The sequence below is a fragment of the Coloeus monedula genome (assembly GCF_965178545.1).
Source record: "Coloeus monedula genome assembly, chromosome: Z".
NCBI lineage: Eukaryota > Metazoa > Chordata > Aves > Passeriformes > Corvidae > Coloeus > Coloeus monedula.
In genome coordinates this window covers 82,820,465-82,842,436 of record NC_138822.1, presented here as the reverse complement: position 1 = coordinate 82,842,436, position 21,972 = coordinate 82,820,465, and the positions used below count along the sequence as shown (strand labels likewise).

The 21,972-nt window shown below is 40.8% G+C and overlaps 1 protein-coding gene across 3 annotated transcripts in view; it reads left to right on the top strand.

The window, feature by feature from the left end:
- ST8SIA5 (ST8 alpha-N-acetyl-neuraminide alpha-2,8-sialyltransferase 5) overlaps window positions 1–15,742 on the top strand; it is a gene marked incomplete at its 5' end in the record, with an annotated part of 39,961 nt that extends 24,219 nt beyond the window's left edge. For 2 of the 3 annotated variants that reach the window (XM_082302108.1, XM_082302107.1), the window contains 6 exons: window positions 2,088–2,180; window positions 4,607–4,693; window positions 7,848–7,992; window positions 10,290–10,402; window positions 13,798–13,890; window positions 14,886–15,742. In XM_082302108.1, coding sequence (XP_082158234.1) covers window positions 2,088–2,180; window positions 4,607–4,693; window positions 7,848–7,992; window positions 10,290–10,402; window positions 13,798–13,890; window positions 14,886–15,348 — 994 coding nt within the window. In that variant the 3' untranslated portion in view covers window positions 15,349–15,742. The remainder of the gene's footprint in view (window positions 1–2,087; window positions 2,181–4,606; window positions 4,694–7,847; window positions 7,993–10,289; window positions 10,403–13,797; window positions 13,891–14,885) is intronic. The other variant, XM_082302109.1, reaches the window with a different exon arrangement.
- Window positions 15,743–21,972: the final 6,230 nt, after the last annotated feature.

Below are 21,972 nucleotides of genomic sequence, written 5' to 3'. Positions count from 1 at the left end.
AGTTTTAGGTGACAGGTGAGGATGAGGCTGATAGACATTGCTATCTCCTGCACACCCTGAGAAGCAGGAGGGATATGCAGTGTGCTCAGTGTTGTGTGGGGGTGTTTACCTGCCCCTAGTTGCTGTGTAGAGCATGCACACCCAGGGTACTGGCATTGTCTGACTCAAAGAAACAAAGAAAAGGATTGATACTGCAAAAGACAGCCAGAAAAATGATTATTTCAGGAGGATGAAAACGTTGTCGGTACTGGCAGCCAAAGGGAGCTCCTTCAGTCCTGGAAAATTCTGTGATCAGTAAAAAATGGTTGTCTAAAGAAAGATTTTGGTTTAGTTTAGGGAAATTACTTGGAGTACATCCATACAGAGCTTTGGCTGGGTGTAAGCAGGTGGGCTTTTAATCCAAATCCAGCTGAAGCCTCTTTCACATGTTGCTCAGCTCCAGCTCAACAAGACAAGCACACAGGAGGTGTGCCAGGGCAGTGGCTTTCAGCTGCTCCTCAGTAAAAGCTGAACGTCCAAGTGAACAGCTGGAAGGGGAATCTAAGCCTGTTGTTGAGAGCCCAGGTGACGATTCACGTTAGGGCTCCCTTCAGGAGGCTGAGGAAGTCTTTTCAGAGAGTTCTCACTGATTATGGAATACTTTAACTACATAATTTTCTTTACAAAACTCATAAAATTCATTTTTGTTGCCTTGAAGTCTATGCAAACACATTTCCAAATAACCACATTTTTTACAGATGAGCTATTGGGTTTTTCTGACTTCTTTATTAGGAATTTTTTTGTTCTCCTCCTGCCACCTTTTAAGCATGGGCTTCCTCAGTCTCAAAGTTTGAACCTCTCACTGTATCACAGAAATGGTTGGTTTGAAGTTTGGTAAAGCTGAGGTGGTGAAAACCTCAGAGAGAGGTGAAAGGGACACTTTCTAGAGCAGCACTTGACAGGACAGACATGTTCCCAGTTGAAAGCAAATGGTTTTGGGAGGCTCTTGGACTTTTTTCAGTCACATGGGGGTCAAATACGGATTTTGATATTATTTTGCAATGACACAAACCTAAAATGCAACACTTTCAGTGATGGTTTAAATTAAGCTTTTCCACAAATCTTATCTTTATATTTCCTATTGAAGGCACAAAAAATAGTTTGGAGTTACAGCCTCATGAATTCCAGGATCTTACAGAATCCATCAAAATAGCTTGCTCTAGCTTTGTTCATAATACCTATTCCTCCAGGTCATCTTCTCTTAGTTTTTCATTGTCCTCTCAAGTGCTTTATGGGTATGTGCAGGTCTTAGGAATTAGATTTTAATATAGACTTCCAACGATTAGGAGTGAAACAGATACAGAGCTTGGTTTAAACCCTATATCTTGTTTGTCATTTCAGTACAGACTCACTGAGTTCACATGGCAGCCTGGGCTTTCTCTTTTCCCTAAGCATGAGTAGCTGTGGTTTTCTTCCCCATCAGTACAGTGACTAAAGTAAAGAAATTAGCCAAAAAAAAAAAAAAAAAGGTCTATATTTTAATGAAGAATATCACTATTATTTGTGCTGTGTCTGAGCATTCAAATCCTTTTGTTCTCAGTTTTCTTTTTTCCCCAGAAAATAATCCCTGTTTTCATTCTCTTCCAAATAGACAAAAAGAGTAAATCCCAATTAAAAGCTCAGTTGCTCAGGAGCTATGGAATAGCCTCCACAACCTCTAGCACTTTTATGGTACTGTTTTTTCCAACCCAGCACAGTCAGGCACCCAAAAGATGGGAACAGTGTTCCTTAAATGATCAGTGCTCTTGTCCTTACTTTCAGTTCCAGCTGCCAAGTGCTGACTGCTGTAAAAGGTAGCTGGTCCTTGTTGTTGCTTCAAGATAGATGAACTCCTGTAGGAATGGACAAACTGGGCATGGGTGACAGTTCTAGGATCAGCAAGGACATCTGTGCTTTCTGTGAAGGAATAAGCTGTCTATGGGCCAGGCAGTGCAGCCTCAGGTTAGGAAAAAATCATAAACAACAAATTTCAGTAAAATTCTGTTGATGTGCAAGAAAATTATTCTAGTGTAAACTTATCTATGGTACCTTTTCTTCTCTTTCCTCAGGTATTTTGAGTTTTATGAAGGGCCATTGGAATACAACTCTACAAAATGCCTGGAATTAAGGCAGGACATCATTGAGGTGAAGGTCCTGTCTATGTAAGTATGAACTAAATGTAGAAAGTAGAGGTATTTAGCAACAAAAGTATTGCTAAAAATGTTACTTTTGAGGCAGGATGGAAAGGTATCTTGCAATGACATTGTCAAAAGATAGGCTCAAGAGACCACATCAACAGGGATCTCAGAAGGGATCCCTGACCTTCTCTTACCTGGGCGAGCAGTGTTTGAATTTCATCTGAAGTCCATTTAAAAAACATGGAAGCTATTCCTTTACATTGGGGCATTTTGGTCACACCCAGTATTATTGTTGGGAATTAAATACAGTGTTTGTAATATCATATTTCCAGTAATTAAAGAGTAAGAACAGACAGACTGACTCATGCAAGCGTCCCTCTAGCTTAAGGCTCTTTCACTGACAGTGGCCAGTAATAAAGCAAAAAGCTCAGCCCTTCCTGATAGTAAATACTGGCATGGGGACTTGTGGAGTGGTAGAAGGAGTCCAGACTGGAGTAATCAGAGTGGAAAATAGACCTCTCTATCAATTTCTTTAGATATTTTCTGAGCCCATTTTTATTTTTGACCTCCTCAAACAGCAGAGAGTTTCACAACTCAAAACCCCTCACTGAAAAGGTAAGAAAATGTGATTCTGGGAAACAACAAAAGATCTCTAAATCGTGTTTTGTGGTCCTGTAAGTATGTCAGGAAAGGAGTGGGTTGAAGGAGATGTATATATGAAACCACAGCAAAGGAATTGGGTGAAAAAAGTGAGCTTGCCAGTGCGACTGAGCACAGCTGTGTAATTTTAGTGTTTCCTCTGTGCATTTTCAGCATTTCACTGAGTTTAGGCGCTTAGATTATGCCTAATCCCTCACCACATCTAAAGCCAGTGGTTTAGTAATATTACAGGCAATGCACAAGGTCTGCAAAGTGCACTGGGAATGTCAGCTCAAAGTGCAGCTGTATGGGCGCATAACATTAAGCACTCAGGGCTACAGAAAATGCAATTTGTTGCTCCAGGTCTGCATGAACCTGAGAATGTCTCCCTCACTGACTTTGTGCACAGAAAAATGTAGGTTATGTCCTTGCCTTCTGTACTGGATGAAGGATGCACGAGTAACACACTTTGCACGGCTTGCTGACTTGCAGTGCTTAAAAATAAAGAGGAGGGGTGAGAATGTCACACTTCTGCCAATGTTCTGCTGAAGATGGGGAGCTTTGAATTGCCTTTTTTTTTTTTTTTTGCATACTTATCAGACAACACAGAGAATTCCTCACTTTTCTTCATCTCGCCCAGTGGCCCAAGGAAGGTAGTTGGCTCCTGCTCAGCTAGATACGAATTACCCTTAATTCTACAGTAGATGCTATTTGACATTAAGATCTTTGCTGGTCTCTTCTGACATTCTTGATTCAAATGTGCTGTGTTTCCCAAGTCAGCCCTTATGGTAATGGAAGATTTCCAAGGTAATGTGCTCTTGTGGGCTACAGAAAGTACAATATGACCTAATTCCTTCCTGTGACTTCCACAGCTTGGGAAATGCTAAGTTCTACTCACTTTAAATATATAATTATCTTAAAAGTCTTTGCTTTGTTCAAACATTAAAAGCCCTCAAGCCGGAAGAGAACTCATTAAGACCTATCAATCTAGCAGAAATCACAGACCTCCAAATTTCCTAGCCAGATTATGCAGTTGCTTCCTACCTCTAGATAGTTGCAAAGCCTTCGTTATATCTGTTGTCCAAATGCACAAGAATATGTGCGAACTTCAGCGTGGAAGTTCTTGGAATTGGTGATAGCATCAAAAAATGAGTCATCCTGTATCAGCCCAGTTGAAATAGGAATGGGTTTTTTGTTTGTTTGTTTGTTTGTTTGTTTTAAATGTGACTCCAGGTATATTGATTAGCAGAGGAGGAGGGAGAGATCCTTATGTAAAGAGCTTTTAATTTCCTCTTACCACACATTCCTCTTACCCCTGCACATGAGCTCATATATTGTTCATAAAATGAATTTACCTACAGTGCTATGCTGTAGGATCTCACAGATAAACTCAGCCTCACCAAAATACAGCCACAGTTGGCCAAATGCACCCCCTTTTCCAGCACCCCCCCTCCAGGGCCCTTCTGCTGGGTGCATCTTTTCCCTCAAACCTATCTGATAGAGATCCATTTGCTTCCCAGCAGATTTTGGTAGAGTAGATGCTTCTTGCTCAATATTGCATTTTTAATCCTGAAAAAATATGGAGAAAGCCTATCAAGGAGAAGAAATCAGTGCCAAACATCAATTCTTGCGTACACTAGAGTGGCTATGTCTGAGCATAAAAAGGAATAAAAATGATAAATTTTGTACTGTCTAGATTGACTGATTTGCCCCATCAATTTGCATGGTACTCTATCTGCAGCCGTTTTGGGAAATGAAGTCCTTGTAATAACCTGAATTTTAATTTTTTTTCTTTCTTTTTTATCTTTTAGGGTGAAACAAACTGAATTGTTTGACAGATGGAAGAGCCTACAGATGTGCAAATGGGAGATGAATGTCACAGAAGCCAATTTATTCAAGTAAGAATGGCTCACATTAATGAGACTGAGTAAAATTTACTTCAGTTTGAGTTTAGCTTCCTGCGGAGAGACCAAAATTTCATATGGATAGCAAGAGTAAGCATGACAACATTTGGAGTACCATCCTTTTGAATAAATGTGGACTTTCCCCCCCCTATTTGAAAAAAACTCAACACCAAGAGCGAAAGAAATGTTTTTCTGGCATGTGGAACAGTCTTTTAGGAAAGGCAAGGAATTTGGTGTGGGAAAGACTGCCAGGTATCATTTGGGCAGAAGTCAGGATGGAGATGAGATTTAATGGGTGCACCTTACACTTCAACCTGACTCTCTGGCTTGGAATGGTAATATCACTGGTGATACTGCAAATTTGGCCTACAAGATACCCAAACTGCATTTTTTATGGGTGTTTTAGGTACTGTCACACCTTGTTTATTACTTTCTTTGTTTTTTTTTTTTTTTTTTTTTTAATGATTTCTCAGCTATTACTCACAGATTATCTACATATTTTTTCTGGTCTTCAGAGACCTCTCAGTTTGTTTCTGTAATCTTCTGTCTTCATGTAACTTCTCTGCTGAAGGTCGTCCATGATCTTCTCAAGACACAGCTTTTGAAACTGGTCTTGTGAAGGCAATGGTACATTGAAGCCAAAACAATTTTTAAAAGTTATATACTGATATATTCCAGTGCCATATTTGAGTGGGTTTTGAGAAAACACATTATTTCAGAGTAAATGCTGTAGACTAAAATCTGAAAGTCACTGGTACAATTCAGAGCTGTTGTTTAGAATAAGGCCCCCAGCTTTATCCCAAATTCTCTTGCATGATTCCAGGAAATAGCTGTCAGGAGTTAATGAGAGAATGTGAGAATGCATGTGCTGAGTTAGTCATTGACATCTTTAAAAATAACATTGTTAGTCTCAGACTCATAACAGTTTTTCCAATGTGATCTCCACACCTAAGTTTTTTTAGATGGTTTTTTTGGTCATATTTTTCCTGGAAATTACTTGATAGGCAATTATCAGAGCCCATTTTGAAGAGAGGAGTCATTCAGGATTACAGCTCATGATTTTAAAAACAGCTGGAGTGAGAGCAGTAATGATTGTGCCCAGAGAGCAAGTAGCACTTTGAGGTATGGAAAGGAGCACTTTAAGGTCTGGAGGCCGGAGCAGAGGTGGGAGCAATGAGAAAGGACTATCCAAAGACCACCAGGAGGACTGTCAACCTGTCTCAGACTGCCAACACCAGCACATTAAACAAAGAACCCCTCTTCACCCTGTGCACTGAGAGAAAAAAGAGATTAAAGACTCCAGTCACTGCCTGTACCTGCCTAACTGATACATCACTGCTTCAGGAACCCTCACTGGCACCCAGATGTAACATAACCTTTGTCAGCTGCTTTCAAGAACAACAGTTGTGTTTGTAATGAAAAAGAAAAAACGTCTGTAGTCTGCTTCATTTGTGTCCAACAGGACAGAGACTTCAGTGTGTGAATGTGAGAGGAAGTTGCTGCCTCCCCTTGAAAGTAGACCAAGGTCTCTGAGTTTGGAGGTTGTTTAGAGGAGGTTAAAAGGTGTAACCCTCTGAGCTATGGGATTTTGAGCTTTGCCAGTCCTGGACCATCATGTGAGATGGGCTGAATCCAGCAGATTTTAAATGGCAGGTACTCAAGCAGCAGGGAGGGAGGAAGGGCAAAAATCACAATAGAGTTTGTATCTGGAGGCTAAGGAAAATAGTTTCCTTGAGAGTCTTCTTCCATCAGATATCATTCACAATAAAGGACTGTGCCTCCAGAGAACCACCAGGACATTTAGGAAAAACATCTCTTTCAATTCCTTAAGGCTCAGCCAATGAAGAGGTTTTTCTCATATCCCAACTATAACAATTCAATTCCACTGTCTGCTTGTAATTATTTTTGCTGTTAGACATTATTAATTGACTTTTTCAGTCTCATTTGCTGCCTTGATCTGACCATCATTTTGTGCCATCCTTCATGAGTCAAGTATATGAGAGCAATTGGGCATCACTGAAATGTTTGCATAATTCTGTATTTGCTTTCTAGTGATTGTAATAAAGCCCATAGAGTAGACTGGCTTATTCTTCCAACTTAGAATATGAGGCTGCAGACCCCAGAGGCAAGGCATTTAATCTGGGTTATTTGAGAGCCATTTGGCTTTGTCTTCATGCTTGTACATTTGCCATGACACGTATTATCATTAAAGGTATCAAACGCATTGACTGAGAAATAAAACATCTCTGGAATAAGAGTGAGCAAAAGTCAAGGCTTTCAGTGCCACCAGCAAAAGAAGAAAAACATTCAGGGAAAGATGGGAGCTAGGAAAGGGAACCTGATTTGCAAATACCCATTTGCTTTACCATTTACATTTCATATGAAACACGGTAAAAGCATCAGAGTTGAATGTTTTTTCTCTCTTAGTGTGAATCCCATGCTTGGGATTTTATCTGGCTCTTGTTTGCACTGGAATTTCTTCCATTTTGTCCCAGGGACAAAGAAAATTTCGGTCATTTGTCTGAGGTTTTGGAGTTGTAGGCCTGTTTTTCTGGCACCCATCTGTGAGGGCCACATCACCTTCCTGATGCACACATGTGCAAGGCCAAGGGCAAAACCTTTGAAAGTTTTTGTTGTAATCAAATTGTTCTTTGATTACTGCTCCACTGCAGGCTGGTAAGTGGGGCAGTGTCTTTGGGCATAGCTGTGTTTAAGTACTGCCTTGCCAAATTTCCACATCCCCAGAGGAACTCTTTAACCCCTACCTTTCCTGCCCAGTGACGAGTACATAATTTGCAAAATGTGGAAGAGCTCTAAGGCGGAGAGGTACTAATTCATTAAGGTGGTTTTGCCAGGATGTTGGAGGCAGAAGCTCATCTTTGGGGACTGGAGCAGGGCTGAATTTGCGCATGTATTTCCCCAGCCTAGAAGAAGCAAGTACAGGTGTCTCATTTACTCTCTTTTGGTTTTGTTTTACCATAGTTTTCTTGATCAAGGAAAATTTCACCAGCAAACCACCATTTTACCCATTCTAGAGCTAAAAAATTTCTTTTTGGTGAAAAATACCTGTTAGGAGTAACAGCAATTGCAAATCCTGTATCGTGCCATCAGCTCCTTGATCTTATTTCTCTCTTTTTTCCTTTCATAGGTCTACTCTGTCAAGGTGTTGCAACGCCCCATCCTTTCTGTTCACCACCCAGAAAAATACTCCCTTGGGAACTAAACTGAAATATGAAGTGGACACTAGTGGCATCTTCCATATCAACCAAGAAATCTTCAAGATGTTTCCAAAGGTGCCTCTGCCCATTTGCAGGATCAACTTCACTGTACTTGCTGCATTAGGCACTATCTTATAGCCAAGCATTTAGCACTTATCTGACTTTTCTACAAAATTTATTGCCTATATTTTGAAAGTGTTTATTTTTGATACAATATTTTAGATGATTATCCTGTTTTCTAGTGGTCATCTGAAATATATATAGGTACATATATACATATATATATATATATATATATATGTACACACACATAATTTCCTGCAGAATATCACTGACGTAGGAGCAAAGTAGCTAATGAAATAAGAAAGCTAAATCAAAGAGACACTTACTGATCAGAACTCTTTTAAAGTATAATATTATGATATTATATTTTAATTAACTAAATTAATAATTATAAAGTATAATAAATCCAACATTCGGGGGTAGGTCTGCTTTTCTTTTTGACATGATTATTTTATAAATCATATTCAAAATGACTATTTTTATATTCGTTCTGTCTGCAGATGATCTGTGAACAGACTTCATAATTTTTAAGTATATTCATCACAATGATTATTCAAAACCTTTCCAGCAAATAATGCTTGACCTCCAGGGGCATTCAAGGTTGTGATCAGTGGGCAATTCCCTCTGCACACAGTGACTGATGTCCGGGAATGGGCTGATGTGGCTGCATTTTTATCACGAGGCAGACCCCTTCAATTTACAGCAGCATACTTGGAGGGGGTAGCTGAAATTGATCCCTTTTGAAAAGTCAGATGTATATTCAGGTTAAGTACTTAGATTTGTGCCATTGAACCTGTCCTTCAGGGTCCAACCGCTTCTAATCCTTTGGCTTTCTGAGCACTGCTGAGAGGTAGGGAAGTGCTGTTATCTAAACATGCACATGGGGAGCTGGGGCGGAAGCAGGGGAAGGGCTCGGATCCAGGAAAGCACTTTGGCATCTGGGAACATGCAAAGAATGGGTACATCTAAGTCCAGGAGCATTATCCTCAAAACCCTGACTGATTAGGCAGATGAGTGCACAACAGGCTGAATGCCTGAGCTCTGCTAGGAGTGTGTTAGAGCTGCTGTGGTTCAAGTATGATCAGGATGCTGTGAAGGTGTTATCAAATGCCAAAATTCCTTTGGGAGTCACTGGACAGTGGCCAAAGCCACCCTCTGCATAGGAGCCAGGCTGCAGTCTGGCAAATGGAGGAAATAAAGGGCTAAAAGCACAGCAGCAGTGCTGTAGGGGCAATAGCCTTTTGCTAAGCACAGACACCTGGCGTCTGATTTCCCTTCCAGGGCTGCCGAGGCACTTTGTGATGAGAAATCACTGCGTAAAGCACAGACAGCTCCGTATTTCCTTTCTGTCAGACAGCTGCTGCTTTTCTCAGACAGGTGTAATTGCATGCCCTTTTTGCCTCATGGCTTATAGATGCTGTGGAAAGATCCTGGGAATAATCACCCAGAAATGTCAAGCAACTCCGGCGTCCCTCTGTAGTTTGCAGCATGAGATTATTGATAAAATATGTATGTACCAAAAACGAGCACTCTCATGCTTATATAAGCACACCCTACATATTCATAAGGTGTAGCGTGGCTCAGTTCTGCGTCACAGCCCTCTCACCCTAACAGCCCAGTTTGTTCTCAAGATGTGATTTTCACTCTCTCCGGCTTCGGCAGCAGCTGCATGTCTGTGTGCGAAGGCAGGATTCTGCCCAAAGATTACAGGAAGATGCATCCTTCACAAGTCCAAAAAAGTGCCTGACCAAAGGCAGTCATGGTAGTATGAATGCTAATTAATAATCATTAATACTGTTAGTACAATTAGTGTTGGTAAGGACTAAAATTTCGGCTACTTTCTGTAATGTGCTGTCTGAAGGGTTTCTTGGGCTTTACTGTCTGCTCTGGAACTCTGTGTGCAGACTTCCCAAAAGCAGGACACCAGAGCCAGAGAACCGAGCAGTTTGCAGGGAGCTCAGAAAACAGTGCCTGGGCTACACTGATTTATGGTTTGTGCCCTCATGTGAAAATCAAAGGAGAAAGTGTCTAAAATTACTCCTTAAGGGAGTTACTCCTGGGGAAAACAATAGGGTATTTCTTTTTTTTCCATTTGGGTTTGTTGCCCGTGCCATCTCTAATTACACAGCAAAATATCCCATCACTTTATGTACAGGGAATATTGCACCCCAGAATCAGTGTTATCATCCTATGATTAATGCTTCTGCAGCAAGGTGTAACTGCACAGACAAAAAAGGAAAAAGTAAAAAACAGACTTGTTGGACCCATGTTTTGGGGTCTTTAACCGTTTCCTTGCCATGCTGTTACAGGACATGCCATACCACCGCTCCCAGTTTAAGAGATGTGCAGTGGTTGGGAACGGAGGAATTCTGAAGAACAGCAGGTGTGGCCGGGAGATTGACAGTGCAGACTTCGTGTTTCGGTAACTGGCACAGCTCCATTTTTCTCTTTTTGCCTTTTTTAATGACAAATACAGTATTGCAAAGCTATTCTCTCTCACATGGAAACATGACATTCGCTAAATTGGCTGTGTCAAACCTGCCTCTTGCACAAAAAGCTGTGTTTCAAAAAGAAAAACCAACCCAAACCATCTTACTTTATAGTATTTATGTAAAAATTATGCTTTGAGAAACTATTTCTCCCTAACTCCATGCGGTTAATCACTGACTCATTGGCAAAGCCTGATGCTCTCTTTCAGGACATCCCCTGCCACTCAGGTTGTGGATTTATCCTTCTATGGACATTAACCTATAAGCAGTGTCCTATGAACATGGCTGTGATTTTCTGAGGCAGATCTGAGCCAGAGGTACAACCTCTATTGAGTGAAAAGCAGCTTGGTCAGATGGTAACAGCTCACAGCTCATGTGCCTCAGAGGTGTGTTTCTGGACTGGTGCAGAGCTCAGGTGCTCAATAACAGGAGTTACAGTAATCAACAATCAATCCAGAGCCTCCAGAGTCACCAGAATAACTTTGAAGGTTTAAGTGTCTTCATTGCTCCTTACTATATGTGGAATTATCCAGGTTTTGCATAAATTAGGATGTCCCATGATGAGCATCCCTGGATCAGAGAGTCTAGCAGCAGTTTTTTTAATCCTTAATATATATGAGAAAGATTTTTTTGTTATTCATATGCATGACTAATCCCTCTCTAAATCCTGTTAAGCTCTTTGCCTGGATCCTGGCATATGACCTCTAGCTCACAGATTCATGACCTGTTCTCTAGAAAAGAAAAATCTCTTTATTTCACTTGGCCTATTTTCTGATCTTGGGTATGTTGTCGTCCGTTTAGAATAACTGTGCATAAAACAATTAATTTCTCTGACTTCATACCAGCAAATATCAGATCAGATTTTGGTTCAGTGCAGTCTTAATTTAATTTGACATCATATGAGAAAATTTTATAACTCCTACCTTCAGTATTCATTGTTTTCAGACTCTTGTGTCTCCTTCTTATTCCAGCTTTATAGACTATTATCTTAGTTTTCAGTGAAAAAAAGTCTGTGAGAAAGTCCAGACTTCACATAATTTTTTTCTTAAAAGCCTAGTGCACTCCATATATGTTAAATAATTACTGTAGATTCCCTGCTGTTGTGTTGGATCACAAATATCAGTATGGATGAAAGAAGAATTCATGTGACACATGGAGATGGCAAGATTTTAAGCAGAAGCTGAAATATGTCTGGCAAATCTCATTTATGTTTAAGGACTGTTTTACCACCATTACTCTTCCTTGAACTGTACCAAAACTGGTAAAAAAAGTGAGCAGATTATGACAGAACTTAGATATTGGGTTGTGTTTGGTACCAGTAACAATTAAATAAAGGTTTAGGCAGAAGTGGAATATGAATAAATATGTCATTACTTGTGCCAAAGAAACCCCTGGTTCTCCATCTCCGAAATGTGGAATATGCACAGAGACGTGGCAATGTTTGAAAATTCATACCGGTATTAAAGTAAAGCCTGTGTTTAAGGTCAAGTCTGAGCACATCTGCTTTCCAGTCACCACTCCAAACTCTCAGCAATCATCATCTTGGTCACCAGTGAAATAATTTAAAATATTTCACAAGCTGCCTATGAAGCCCTGATAACATTCAGCGATACCTTCAGGACACTTGGGGAAATCTTTTCTTGTGGCCAGCAGGATGCAACCAAGATTGTTCTGTGAAATAAATTCTGAAAGCAGTTAATTATAGTACGACAGAGCATATCAAATGCACAACTGCATTTGCTAGGAGTTATTGTCTGTCTCCATCTACTGGCCAGAGCAGGACTCTGTGATGAAACGCTGGGTGAATTTAGAGATGGGACTGCTCTCTCGGCAGGGATGAGTTTTTGGGGTCTTATGAAAAAGTACTGTTTGTGCAGATTATACCGTTTTTATAAGGCATTATCACCTTCAACAAATTCAGCCACTCTTAATCCTGGTGGGAATTTCCTGTTCAGAGGTATTGAGACTGATTATTTGGAAACCTTCTTCAAATACAATCTGATGAGCACCGTGCCCAGTGCTAGGTGGAACTGGGGATGCCCGGGGACTTGAGTTCCATGATCCAGCAGAGGAAATGGTGCTAGAAATGGCATTGCCTATGAGAAGGATAGCTAAAAACCGTTCTCTGACCTGATAAAGAGGGACTCTCTGGAAGGTGGATGTGAGCTCTTGATCCTGAGAAGGACTTAGAAGGATTTTTGTGCATTCTTCTGCTCCCGAACTTGTTCTCTCTCTTTGACTGAGAAATTATCCTAACAGCTGAACTGTGGTGTTGTGAAAACACTAAGCATCTCTTTCCCTAAGTACCATCACAGCTTTCTCCCTGTTTTTGCTCAGCCCTGTTCTTCAGAAATATGGAGAACTTTGGGAATTAGGCACAACAGTATTTTTGAGATGTGGGGATCTTAGGAGAAATGGATTTTATTGAGGCTTGGAGATCACTTCAAAAAGCTTTCAAAGTGTCATTAAGTGCCTAACTCTAGCTCAAACTGGATGTAAAACCAGTTGCCAGGCCAAATGTTTTACCCCTGAAAACACATGCTGAAGGTTTTTTTCAGCGAGATTTCCTTTGGAGGAAAAGACTGTGGTAGCTTGTGAGTGTGCATTTCAGTAACTTCAGCATCTCTTGAGGGATGCTCTAAATTTTGTGAGATGATGTATCTAGGACAAGGCCAAGGTGAATGGAGGCTGGGCAAAGTCAAGGCTTGCAAATCTTACAAGTTTTCCTCTAATCACTTTGATGTCCTGTGGCGAACCTGTAGAGTCAGAATTCCTGCTATCACACTGTGCTGGTAGACACTTATAAATGGAAAAGGAAAGGAAGCAGATAGTTTGGGATTAACTAGGTCTGGATTGATTTGTCTCTTGTGGAGCATTTTGCCTAGATTCTCCTGGGTATAAACCAAAACATCTTAAAGGCAATGTTATAGATATAGTTTATTAATTATTGAATACCTCTCAGCTACTACTGAGTAAGCCTTTGATTTTAAAGGCTGATTGGCCTTGGAGCTTCATCCCATTTCGCATCCTAAACTGCCCGAGTAAACAGGTAAATTGCTATTAAGGAAGTAAAATGAGCATTGGCTACACCTGCAAAAAGGGGTCATCTCTCACAGGTGAGGGAACAAGAAAGGTCTTCACACAGCCCCTAAGAACTTGTAAGATTATTGTGTAGTTTGGGCATCAACATGTTTTGATACAATTTTAAATTCTCACTCTGTTTTTTAGATTTGTTGCTTGGCAGAAATACTTAAATAAATTCTATATTCTAGTCCCAAAAAAGAGCAAGGAATTTTTTAACTTTCTTACTAATTTCTTTCCTTTATAGATGCAATTTGCCTCCTATATCTGAGAAATACTTCATGGACGTTGGGGTGAAGACAGATGTCGTGACTGTCAATCCCAGTATAATCACTGAGAGGTTATTTCTGGTTTTTTATATTTTCATTTCTCTTGGTTCCCCAAATCTACCTTTAATGTAATTCTGTTACACAGAATTTTTTCCCAAATCCTACTTTAAATCAACAGTAACAATCATATATTTCATTCTAAATTGAAGTTATTCAGTACACAGAATAAGTAACAAGTTGTAGAAATGTGCTAAACACTTAAACCCGCACTTTGATGATAGGAAATGGAAAGGCAATGAGCTAAAATCGAAACAACAGAGCCATCCTTCCCCTGGAAGTCTTGTGTTCTGCTTGCAAGTCCCAGTCAAATGTCTTAGAAACATTCAGGGTGAAAGAAACTGGATCCCAACCTAAATGCTGAAGTCATAGAATCAGAGTCATCAAGGCTGGAAAATTAAGATCATCAAGTAAATAAAGTAACACATATTGTCACATGTTTTAAAGAAATGTCAGTTAAACTTTGTAGCCAGGACTGACTCAGTGATTTTAATTTTAAATTTGTTAATGTCCTAATGGTACCTTGTGGCATGTTTGGGACCATGAGGATCATTACTGCTTTCCTTTCTTGATGGGGGAATGTATTTCTTTCCTCAAGCAACAAAAAATAATTTGTTTGATTTTTGGTTTTCTTTTAAAAATGCTACTGTTAGACATTTTAAATACTTGCTAGCTTTGGTGTTCGTCCCTTATTATACAGCTCTGCACTGCATGGTGCACTACATAGCTTGGAAAAATTACATACTTCTAACAATACCATAAGAAGTGAGATACCAGAAATGCCCACAAGGTTTATCCACTGTTTAATGAAGTTATTCTGAATTTTTTTATCCCCTGAATTTCTACCCTACATTTCATGCTGATGCTGTAGCTCCAAATCTAAGTACATTCCCCTCGATAACCAAAGCATCAGCTCAATTATCTCTGTGTCAGAAATATTTCAGCAAAACCCCTTGGGGGTTTCTTGCTGGGTCTGGGCTGACCATCACTCACACCCTCTCCCCTTCAGATTCCACAAGCTGGAGAAGTGGAGGAAGCCCTTCTACGACGTGCTCCAGGTGTACGAGAACGCGTCCGTGCTGCTGCCGGCCTTCTACAACACGCGCAACACGGACGTGTCCATCCGGGTCAAATACGTCCTGGACGACTTCGAGTCCCAGCAGGCTGTTTATTACTTCCACCCCCAGTATCTCATCAACGTCTCGCGCTACTGGCTCGGCCAGGGCGTGCGGGCCAAGCGGGTCAGCACCGGGCTGATCCTGGTGACTGCGGCCCTGGAGCTCTGCGAGGAGGTGCACCTCTTCGGCTTCTGGGCCTTCCCCATGAACCCCTCAGGGATTTTTATAACTCACCACTACTACGACAACGTGAAGCCTCGCCCCGGCTTCCACGCGATGCCCTCGGAAATATTCAATTTCCTCCACATGCACAGCAAGGGGATCCTGCGGGTTCACACGGGGACCTGCAGCTGACAGGGACACTGCGAGAGTGGCAGGAGCTCGATGGCCTGTGTAAGGTGTAGGAGGTTTTATTACACCCCGAGATTATGCAATAATTGTTTGATATAAATTTCCTCAATGCATTGCGTCCCATAAGATCTAGGATACCAGCATCTTTCCTGCTAACAGAGTTGGGTCCATAACAGTGTAAGAGAAGCAAAACTCCTGTCCCCCAGGGTACACGCTGTTCTGGAAAGGAAGTCAGATAAGAAGCACATTTACAATAGATTTAGGGATAAATAGAGCACATTAATATAGTTATCATTTCACTATGAAGAAAAGCACCGAACTTTTGAGGAAAAACAGTGGTGGAGAATTTTAGCATAGCCTGTAAGACTTTACATAGGTTTCTCAGTCGAGTACCTTGCGGTATTGCCAGATTTTATTGAACACTCTCTTCTCTGGCCTTTAGGTTTTTGAAAATACTCTTTAGCATACAGCTTATTGGGGATATATAACTTAAGATCTTTGTTCTGTAATGTCACCAAGTGTTGATCAAAAACAGCAGATAGATGTGTTAGGAATAAACAAAATCACTTTATGAATTTTTTCAGCCAGGATAGAACAGAACGTTGAACTCCCATTCACAGCAACAGGTAACTGTGTGAATCATGTTGTGATATTGTTTTAGAGATTCTTTCTCCTTCCTTCTTGCATCTTGCATTTCTGTTCTCCTCTGCTGAGTGTGCTTCCTTTCTCCTTGTCTGTGATGCTTTCCTTCTGGCTAACACATGGCAATGTGTGCACTTCCTCCTACAGCCACCATTTCAGCATCACATTGGAGTCCTTGCTGAAGAAACAAGTTCCTTCACAAGGTTTTCTTGAGATGAAGAGCAAGGGGATTACATAGTTATATTTTATAAGCTGATTTTTTTGGTTCAGCGTAAAATAGAAAAAACCCCTTTCCTTGTTAATTTTTATTAAGGACTTCTCAAAAGTATCTGAATGTTGATTCACTGTTGTGCAGGTCGAGTTAACACTTTCAGGTATCTGTAATAAGTTAATGTCAGGAAATGAAGCTAAAATACAGAGAAGATATTTTGTGGTTTAGATTATGATGCTTATTTTAAAATTATGCATTTGAGATGTCAAATGTCTTAATGTAATGTTTTTGTATATTGAGAATGTTGTTAGAATAGTAAAAGGGCTGGTGGTGTATTCTTTAAACGTCATCAGTGTAGCTCTGTCAGGTATGCCAAGCCTAATATTTCACCTGCTACAGCTGGCAAAATCCTGAAGCAGAAAAGATGCCACAGGTGGCTGGAGTTTTTTGCCGTAGTAGGCTGCTGGTGTATGCCCTTTCATACTGGTATGGCTGCATACACACAGGTGAGATTGGCTGTTTCAGCTGTGCTGGCATAGTTAAATGAACAGAGTTTCCCATCTAAATTCTTAGTCTGAAGCACTCGGGCTGTTGCCTTGTCTTGTTTTATGTAGATTACAAGATCTGTGATCAAGGATTTGAAGTTTAAAGTTCTGTATGAGGGGTAATTTTTTGAGGAGGGCGGAGAGGGTTTAAATCCAAATATGGACTTGAATTTTGATTTTGTAATGCATGAATGCACAAAGCTCCTTTTAAAATCCTCTGTGCTATGCTGAGAGCTGTGCAACTTGCTCACACTACAGATAAAATGATTACAAAGGAAGTGAAGCATGATGGTCACCGTTTTAAAGGTCCCTGCTGGCCAGCATTGACCTGGATAGTATGTGAGAGTGTATTGACTTTACAGTGGACTCCTGAGGTCTGATTGCCTTAGAAGTAACCCATATCCTTGATAAAGTGTCAGAACTCACCTGGGAAAAACCAGCCAGGGGCGGGTGAAGGACCAGTGCTTAAGCTTAATATATTATTTGTGGTGTTGTGTTTTAGGTCTTAGAGTTACGTGGCGTGTTACTGAGCACCCCCTCGTATTGTCTACCTGTGAAATAGGCAGCACACTCATGAACCTGTAGGTGAAATGGTTTCCTTGATTCAATATGCAAAAGAGATCTTTGTCTTTGCTGTGTTCTGTAAATTTGTGTGCAAAGGGCTTTGACAATGAAGTGCTGTGACGAAAGTGCTATTTAGAGAGCAATGTGACACTGCAGGTTGGCCGTCTCGCTGTGCATTAAGCTTTATGATAACAGTAATGACACTGAAGCTGATACTTAGAGCCCTTACTCCTTATTCTGCCTGAGTTTGGGACTAGTAGTGACTTCAGGTTTGCTTTGCTGCTGCTGCTCTGCTAAGGTTACCTTCTTTAGTAAGAGATTTTTCTTTACTATGGTGATCGAAGTGAACAAAATCAACTGAAAGGAGTCTGATATGTTGCAAAAGGCACTTCAAAAAGGATGGGAGAGCACTTGAGAAGCATCCATATGTTGATAGAAGTGGTGCAAATCCCTCTTTTTAGTTGCAAGGAATCCTTTTGGACAGACAAAAGGATAAGCAAAACTGTATTTACAGTTAATCTGTAATTACAGGGTCGAAGACATTTCCTTTCCATTGTTTGCTTCATAAAAATGAGCAATGTAAATTCATTGTAATAAGTGCAGTTTTACGGTGTTTAGATTTTGATTGCTTATAGACCTATAGCTACTATATTTTTTTAATGATTTTAAGAAGTGTGTGCAGGATGCTTGCACGTATGCACCAAAGGCCCAATCTTGCCACATTTACCTGAATAGAGCCCCCATTTAAGTGGGTGGGTGTTTTATTTGTGTAGGGACTGCAGAAACAGACCCAGACATTTCTGTGAAGGTGTACATAGGTGTACAGTTAGATATAAGGAGTGATTTGCAAGCCAGAAAGATAATTAATGAAATATATATATAATAGTCCTCGAGGTGAAACGCATGTCACAACATGTTCACTTTCTGATTCATTTTTCAGGTGTTGCTCAAAAAGTGATTGCAAAACTAAGGCATTTGTCAGAAACGCCATATGCAGAAGGGCTTTTGCAGAAAGAAGGACTCTCCTTGTTTTCTGCCATCATTCTTTTGTGTGCTGAGCATATGAAAATATTCTTTTGACATCAATCAGTTGTCTGAGTTTGGGGCTGTTTTGTTTTCCCTTCTCCCATGAGGTCAAAGCTCCAAATGTCCAATCTTAACCTTTGAACAACGGGATACTTGAGTGATAAGAAGTGACTGCCAGGTGTGCTTGCTGCAAGTAAAAGACACATGTAGCACGTTGTGCTTTCCCAGAGAAAAGGCTTCAGGCCCCAGAGAAATTCCCCCCACAAAATTCTGATCTGTCCATGAAGAAAGCCTGTCAGCTGTCTGGTACCACATCCTGAGCTTGAGCTGTAATCCCAGCTCTGCTGCCAAGGGTATGAGGCCTGAGACAGGGAGAGAGAAAATATGGTTTAATCCCCAATTCCTCGTATTATTTAGGAGAATCCCTTAAGAAGTCCCTGACATCTGCATACACTGGCAATGCAAGTTCAGTTGGAAAAACATAACTAGGATTTCTTTGACTTTATTGTCAGGTCAACAGAGGAGGCTTATGAATCTGCCAGTGCTTTCATCAAAGTGAAGGAAGTATTTAGCTGGAATAGTTTAGCTGATTGCTTTTGATTTATGAAATCCAACTTTGCTGTTGGACAGAATGGCTTCAATGGCGATAGGGCCATTATAATATTTTAGCATATTTCCTGTGATTGCAACAGAGTCGTCAAAGCCAGCTCATGAATTGCAAAAGGGAGAACCATGCCATGACAGCTTGTCCTGCTGCTATCTCAGGGAGGAGAGGCACCGTGCTGAGTAGGTCTGTGGTCTCCTGGAGAAGCAATGTGGAGGGAGTATAGGAGATTGCAAGTACAACGCTGCTCCAGAGCCTTTAGTGCTGTGGAATAACATGGCAGAGAAAACAGATGAAGTTTCACAGCTTGCAGCAATCAGGGGTAGCTCCTCCAGCGCTCGAAAAAATCTACCCCCTTGCAGGCTTGGCTGATGATGAATTAAAGGTGACTCGGGATGGCCAGATGTAGTAAACGGAAGGAAATCAGCTCCAAGAATAGTCCCCTCTGTGGGTGTTTGGTGAATCAGTGGAAGTGTTGCTCAGGCCTTGGAGGCAGAAGCGCTGGTGGTGACGCAGCTGTGTGGGTGGGCTGCCTGTGCTCAGCCCTCCCTGGCAGCAAGGAGCAATCTCTGCTTCATGTGTGAGGGAAACTGAGGCAGGGAAAACACTGAGACATGGAGAGGTGGGGAATCTGTCCCTTTTGATCTTCAGAGGCCAGGTGGCTTGTCCACTTGTCCACTTGGATAGTGAACATGGAGGGCTCTGAAATGGGCCTTTCCCCCGATCTCGCTCACATTTGAGTGTGCAGAGAGCTTTGGGGCTTTTACAAGTATAGGAAGAAGGAAACAGCAAAACTGAACAATTCCTAAAGGGCCAAGTTCCCTGGGAAACTCCGGAGTGAGCTGAGGTTTCATTCAGGAATAAAGAAGTCAGTATTTATGCTTAGGGCCTTTTCCAAAACCCAGTGAAGCATGTGGAAGTTTTGGTGTGCTCCAGAAACAGGCCCTAATCATGGGCAAGAAGAGCAGCCTCTTATTTTCCCCTCACTTGGTTTCAGATACACTGTTTAATATGCTTTAGATACAGTGCAGTAGCAATACCATGTTTTTAATGGTGTGAGTAAAGGACAAGCTTCTCTGGAAGCAGAAGAGTTGTGACTGTCACTCTCCCTTACAGATTTCATCAAATCATCCTTTCAAAATCATCTATGCAAAGCATTTCATCGTGGTAGTGTAAATCATACATGAGCACTCTGTACCTGGCAGTATGTATGTGAACCACAGGCCTCAGGAAAAGAGGGTTTTTTTCTGCTTGCTTTATAGTACCAGTGTGGAATTTGTTAGTGATATGAATGTGTTCAAAGTAGGATGCAGCCCACTACCTTTAAAGCCACAACAACATTCACATTTGGGTTCAGTAGAAAGAGAATTCAGGCCTTACGTCAGTGCTTGTAAGTCAAGCCAATAACCTGCATCTCCCAAAAAACCCTCCCAGGCTATTACCATTTTGTGTCTTGTTATCATCCTGTCTAATGTGGGTGAGCCTGCTGGGCATCCTTGCGTTGTCTGCATGGTATTCAAAATAAAAAAAAAAAAAATTTAAAAAAATAAAATTCTATTCAAAATTGTACTTAAGTGCTTTTTAAAATAAACTTAAGGGAAATCCAAATGTACAGGAGGCATCAGGTTGAGGAAGCCTGTGTCCCAGGCTGTCAGCACCTCCAGTACTCCCCAAAATTCTGAGCATCCAAGAAACATCGGAAATGAGAGACTGGGCTGTAGTGGGAAGCTTAAAGAAAGACAAATCTGCCTCAGTGCTGCAAGAATTGAAAGATGTAAATATGTTACCAACGTGTCTGACTTTCTATTTAGAAGCCATAGATGTTCTCAGTGTTTGATCTTTGGGTAAGCTGATGTACATTTTTAACTGTATTAATCACTGTAAAATGTGTTAGCATGTTAAACGGTGACAAATTAAGCCAGAAAAATCAGATACTCTGTTGGCTGGTTCTCGAGATGTTTATTGTACCTGAAGCTGTCTGATGGACCAAGACACTGAAGTATCTCCAGTGCTCCATACGGCTTGTGAAGACTGGTTATTGCCTTCTTAGCAGTGTGGAACAGGCAGAATTAATCCCTATTTGTTAACCTTGTGTTGGCCAAGGAAAATGCACTTATGTGTGCCCGAGAGCCTGTCCCCTTAGAGATGATGAAAGGATGAAAATTCCCTTCTCTGAGACAGGACAAAAATCTGGTGATTTTTGCTTCATTTCTGGGCCCTCCTTGCTGTCAGCCATGAGGTCCCTGATCAAACCTCTGCATTGAGCCCACATAAATTGTATTGAACAACTGCTGCCTGTTGAAAATACCCCTGGTTTTCACCTGGTGGGAAAAAAAATGCTTAGTTTGGGAAAACTGGAGTAAAACTTTGTGTCTTCATTGTAGGGCAGCTTAGGCTATGACAAAAAAAAGCTGGTTCATGTTTGTTGTTTCTGTAAGGTGGTGTCAGTGGGGGTGGAGAAATCCATGCAGAGTCATGTTGGTTTTATGATGATGTTAATCTCTTGTGTCCTTTGACTGACCTTTCTTTTGTCAACCTTACACCCTGTAATTTTGGCTTATTATTGTTTCTGTAGCTGTACTATGGTTGTGATAGAAAGCCTATCAATTGCTGTAAGCCATAACTAGAACAGTAATCAGGGTATTTTTTTTTTTTGTTTGTGTCACTGTGTTTGAAAGATGATTTAATTCTATTGAATAAACAAACCACTTTAACAGTTTTCTGGGAAAAGCAATCTTTGGACCACTTATTGTGCCTTCAAACTGATTTTGTATTTTCTGTTGTTCTGTGTCTCTGAACAGGAGTAGTTGAAAGCTCAGCTGGTAGAAATTGGTTCACAAAACTAGAGAATGCCACTGTGGAATTATATGATGATATAGTATCATTTATAGATATATAAAAATATATTTAAGGTTATGCAATGATAGAAATTGAGAATTTGGTATTTTGATCACTGAATATCCAGTATATATTCTGGATTGTTGTCTATAAAATATCTAGGCACAGTAAGGTAATTTATTACTGGAAGTAGTAAT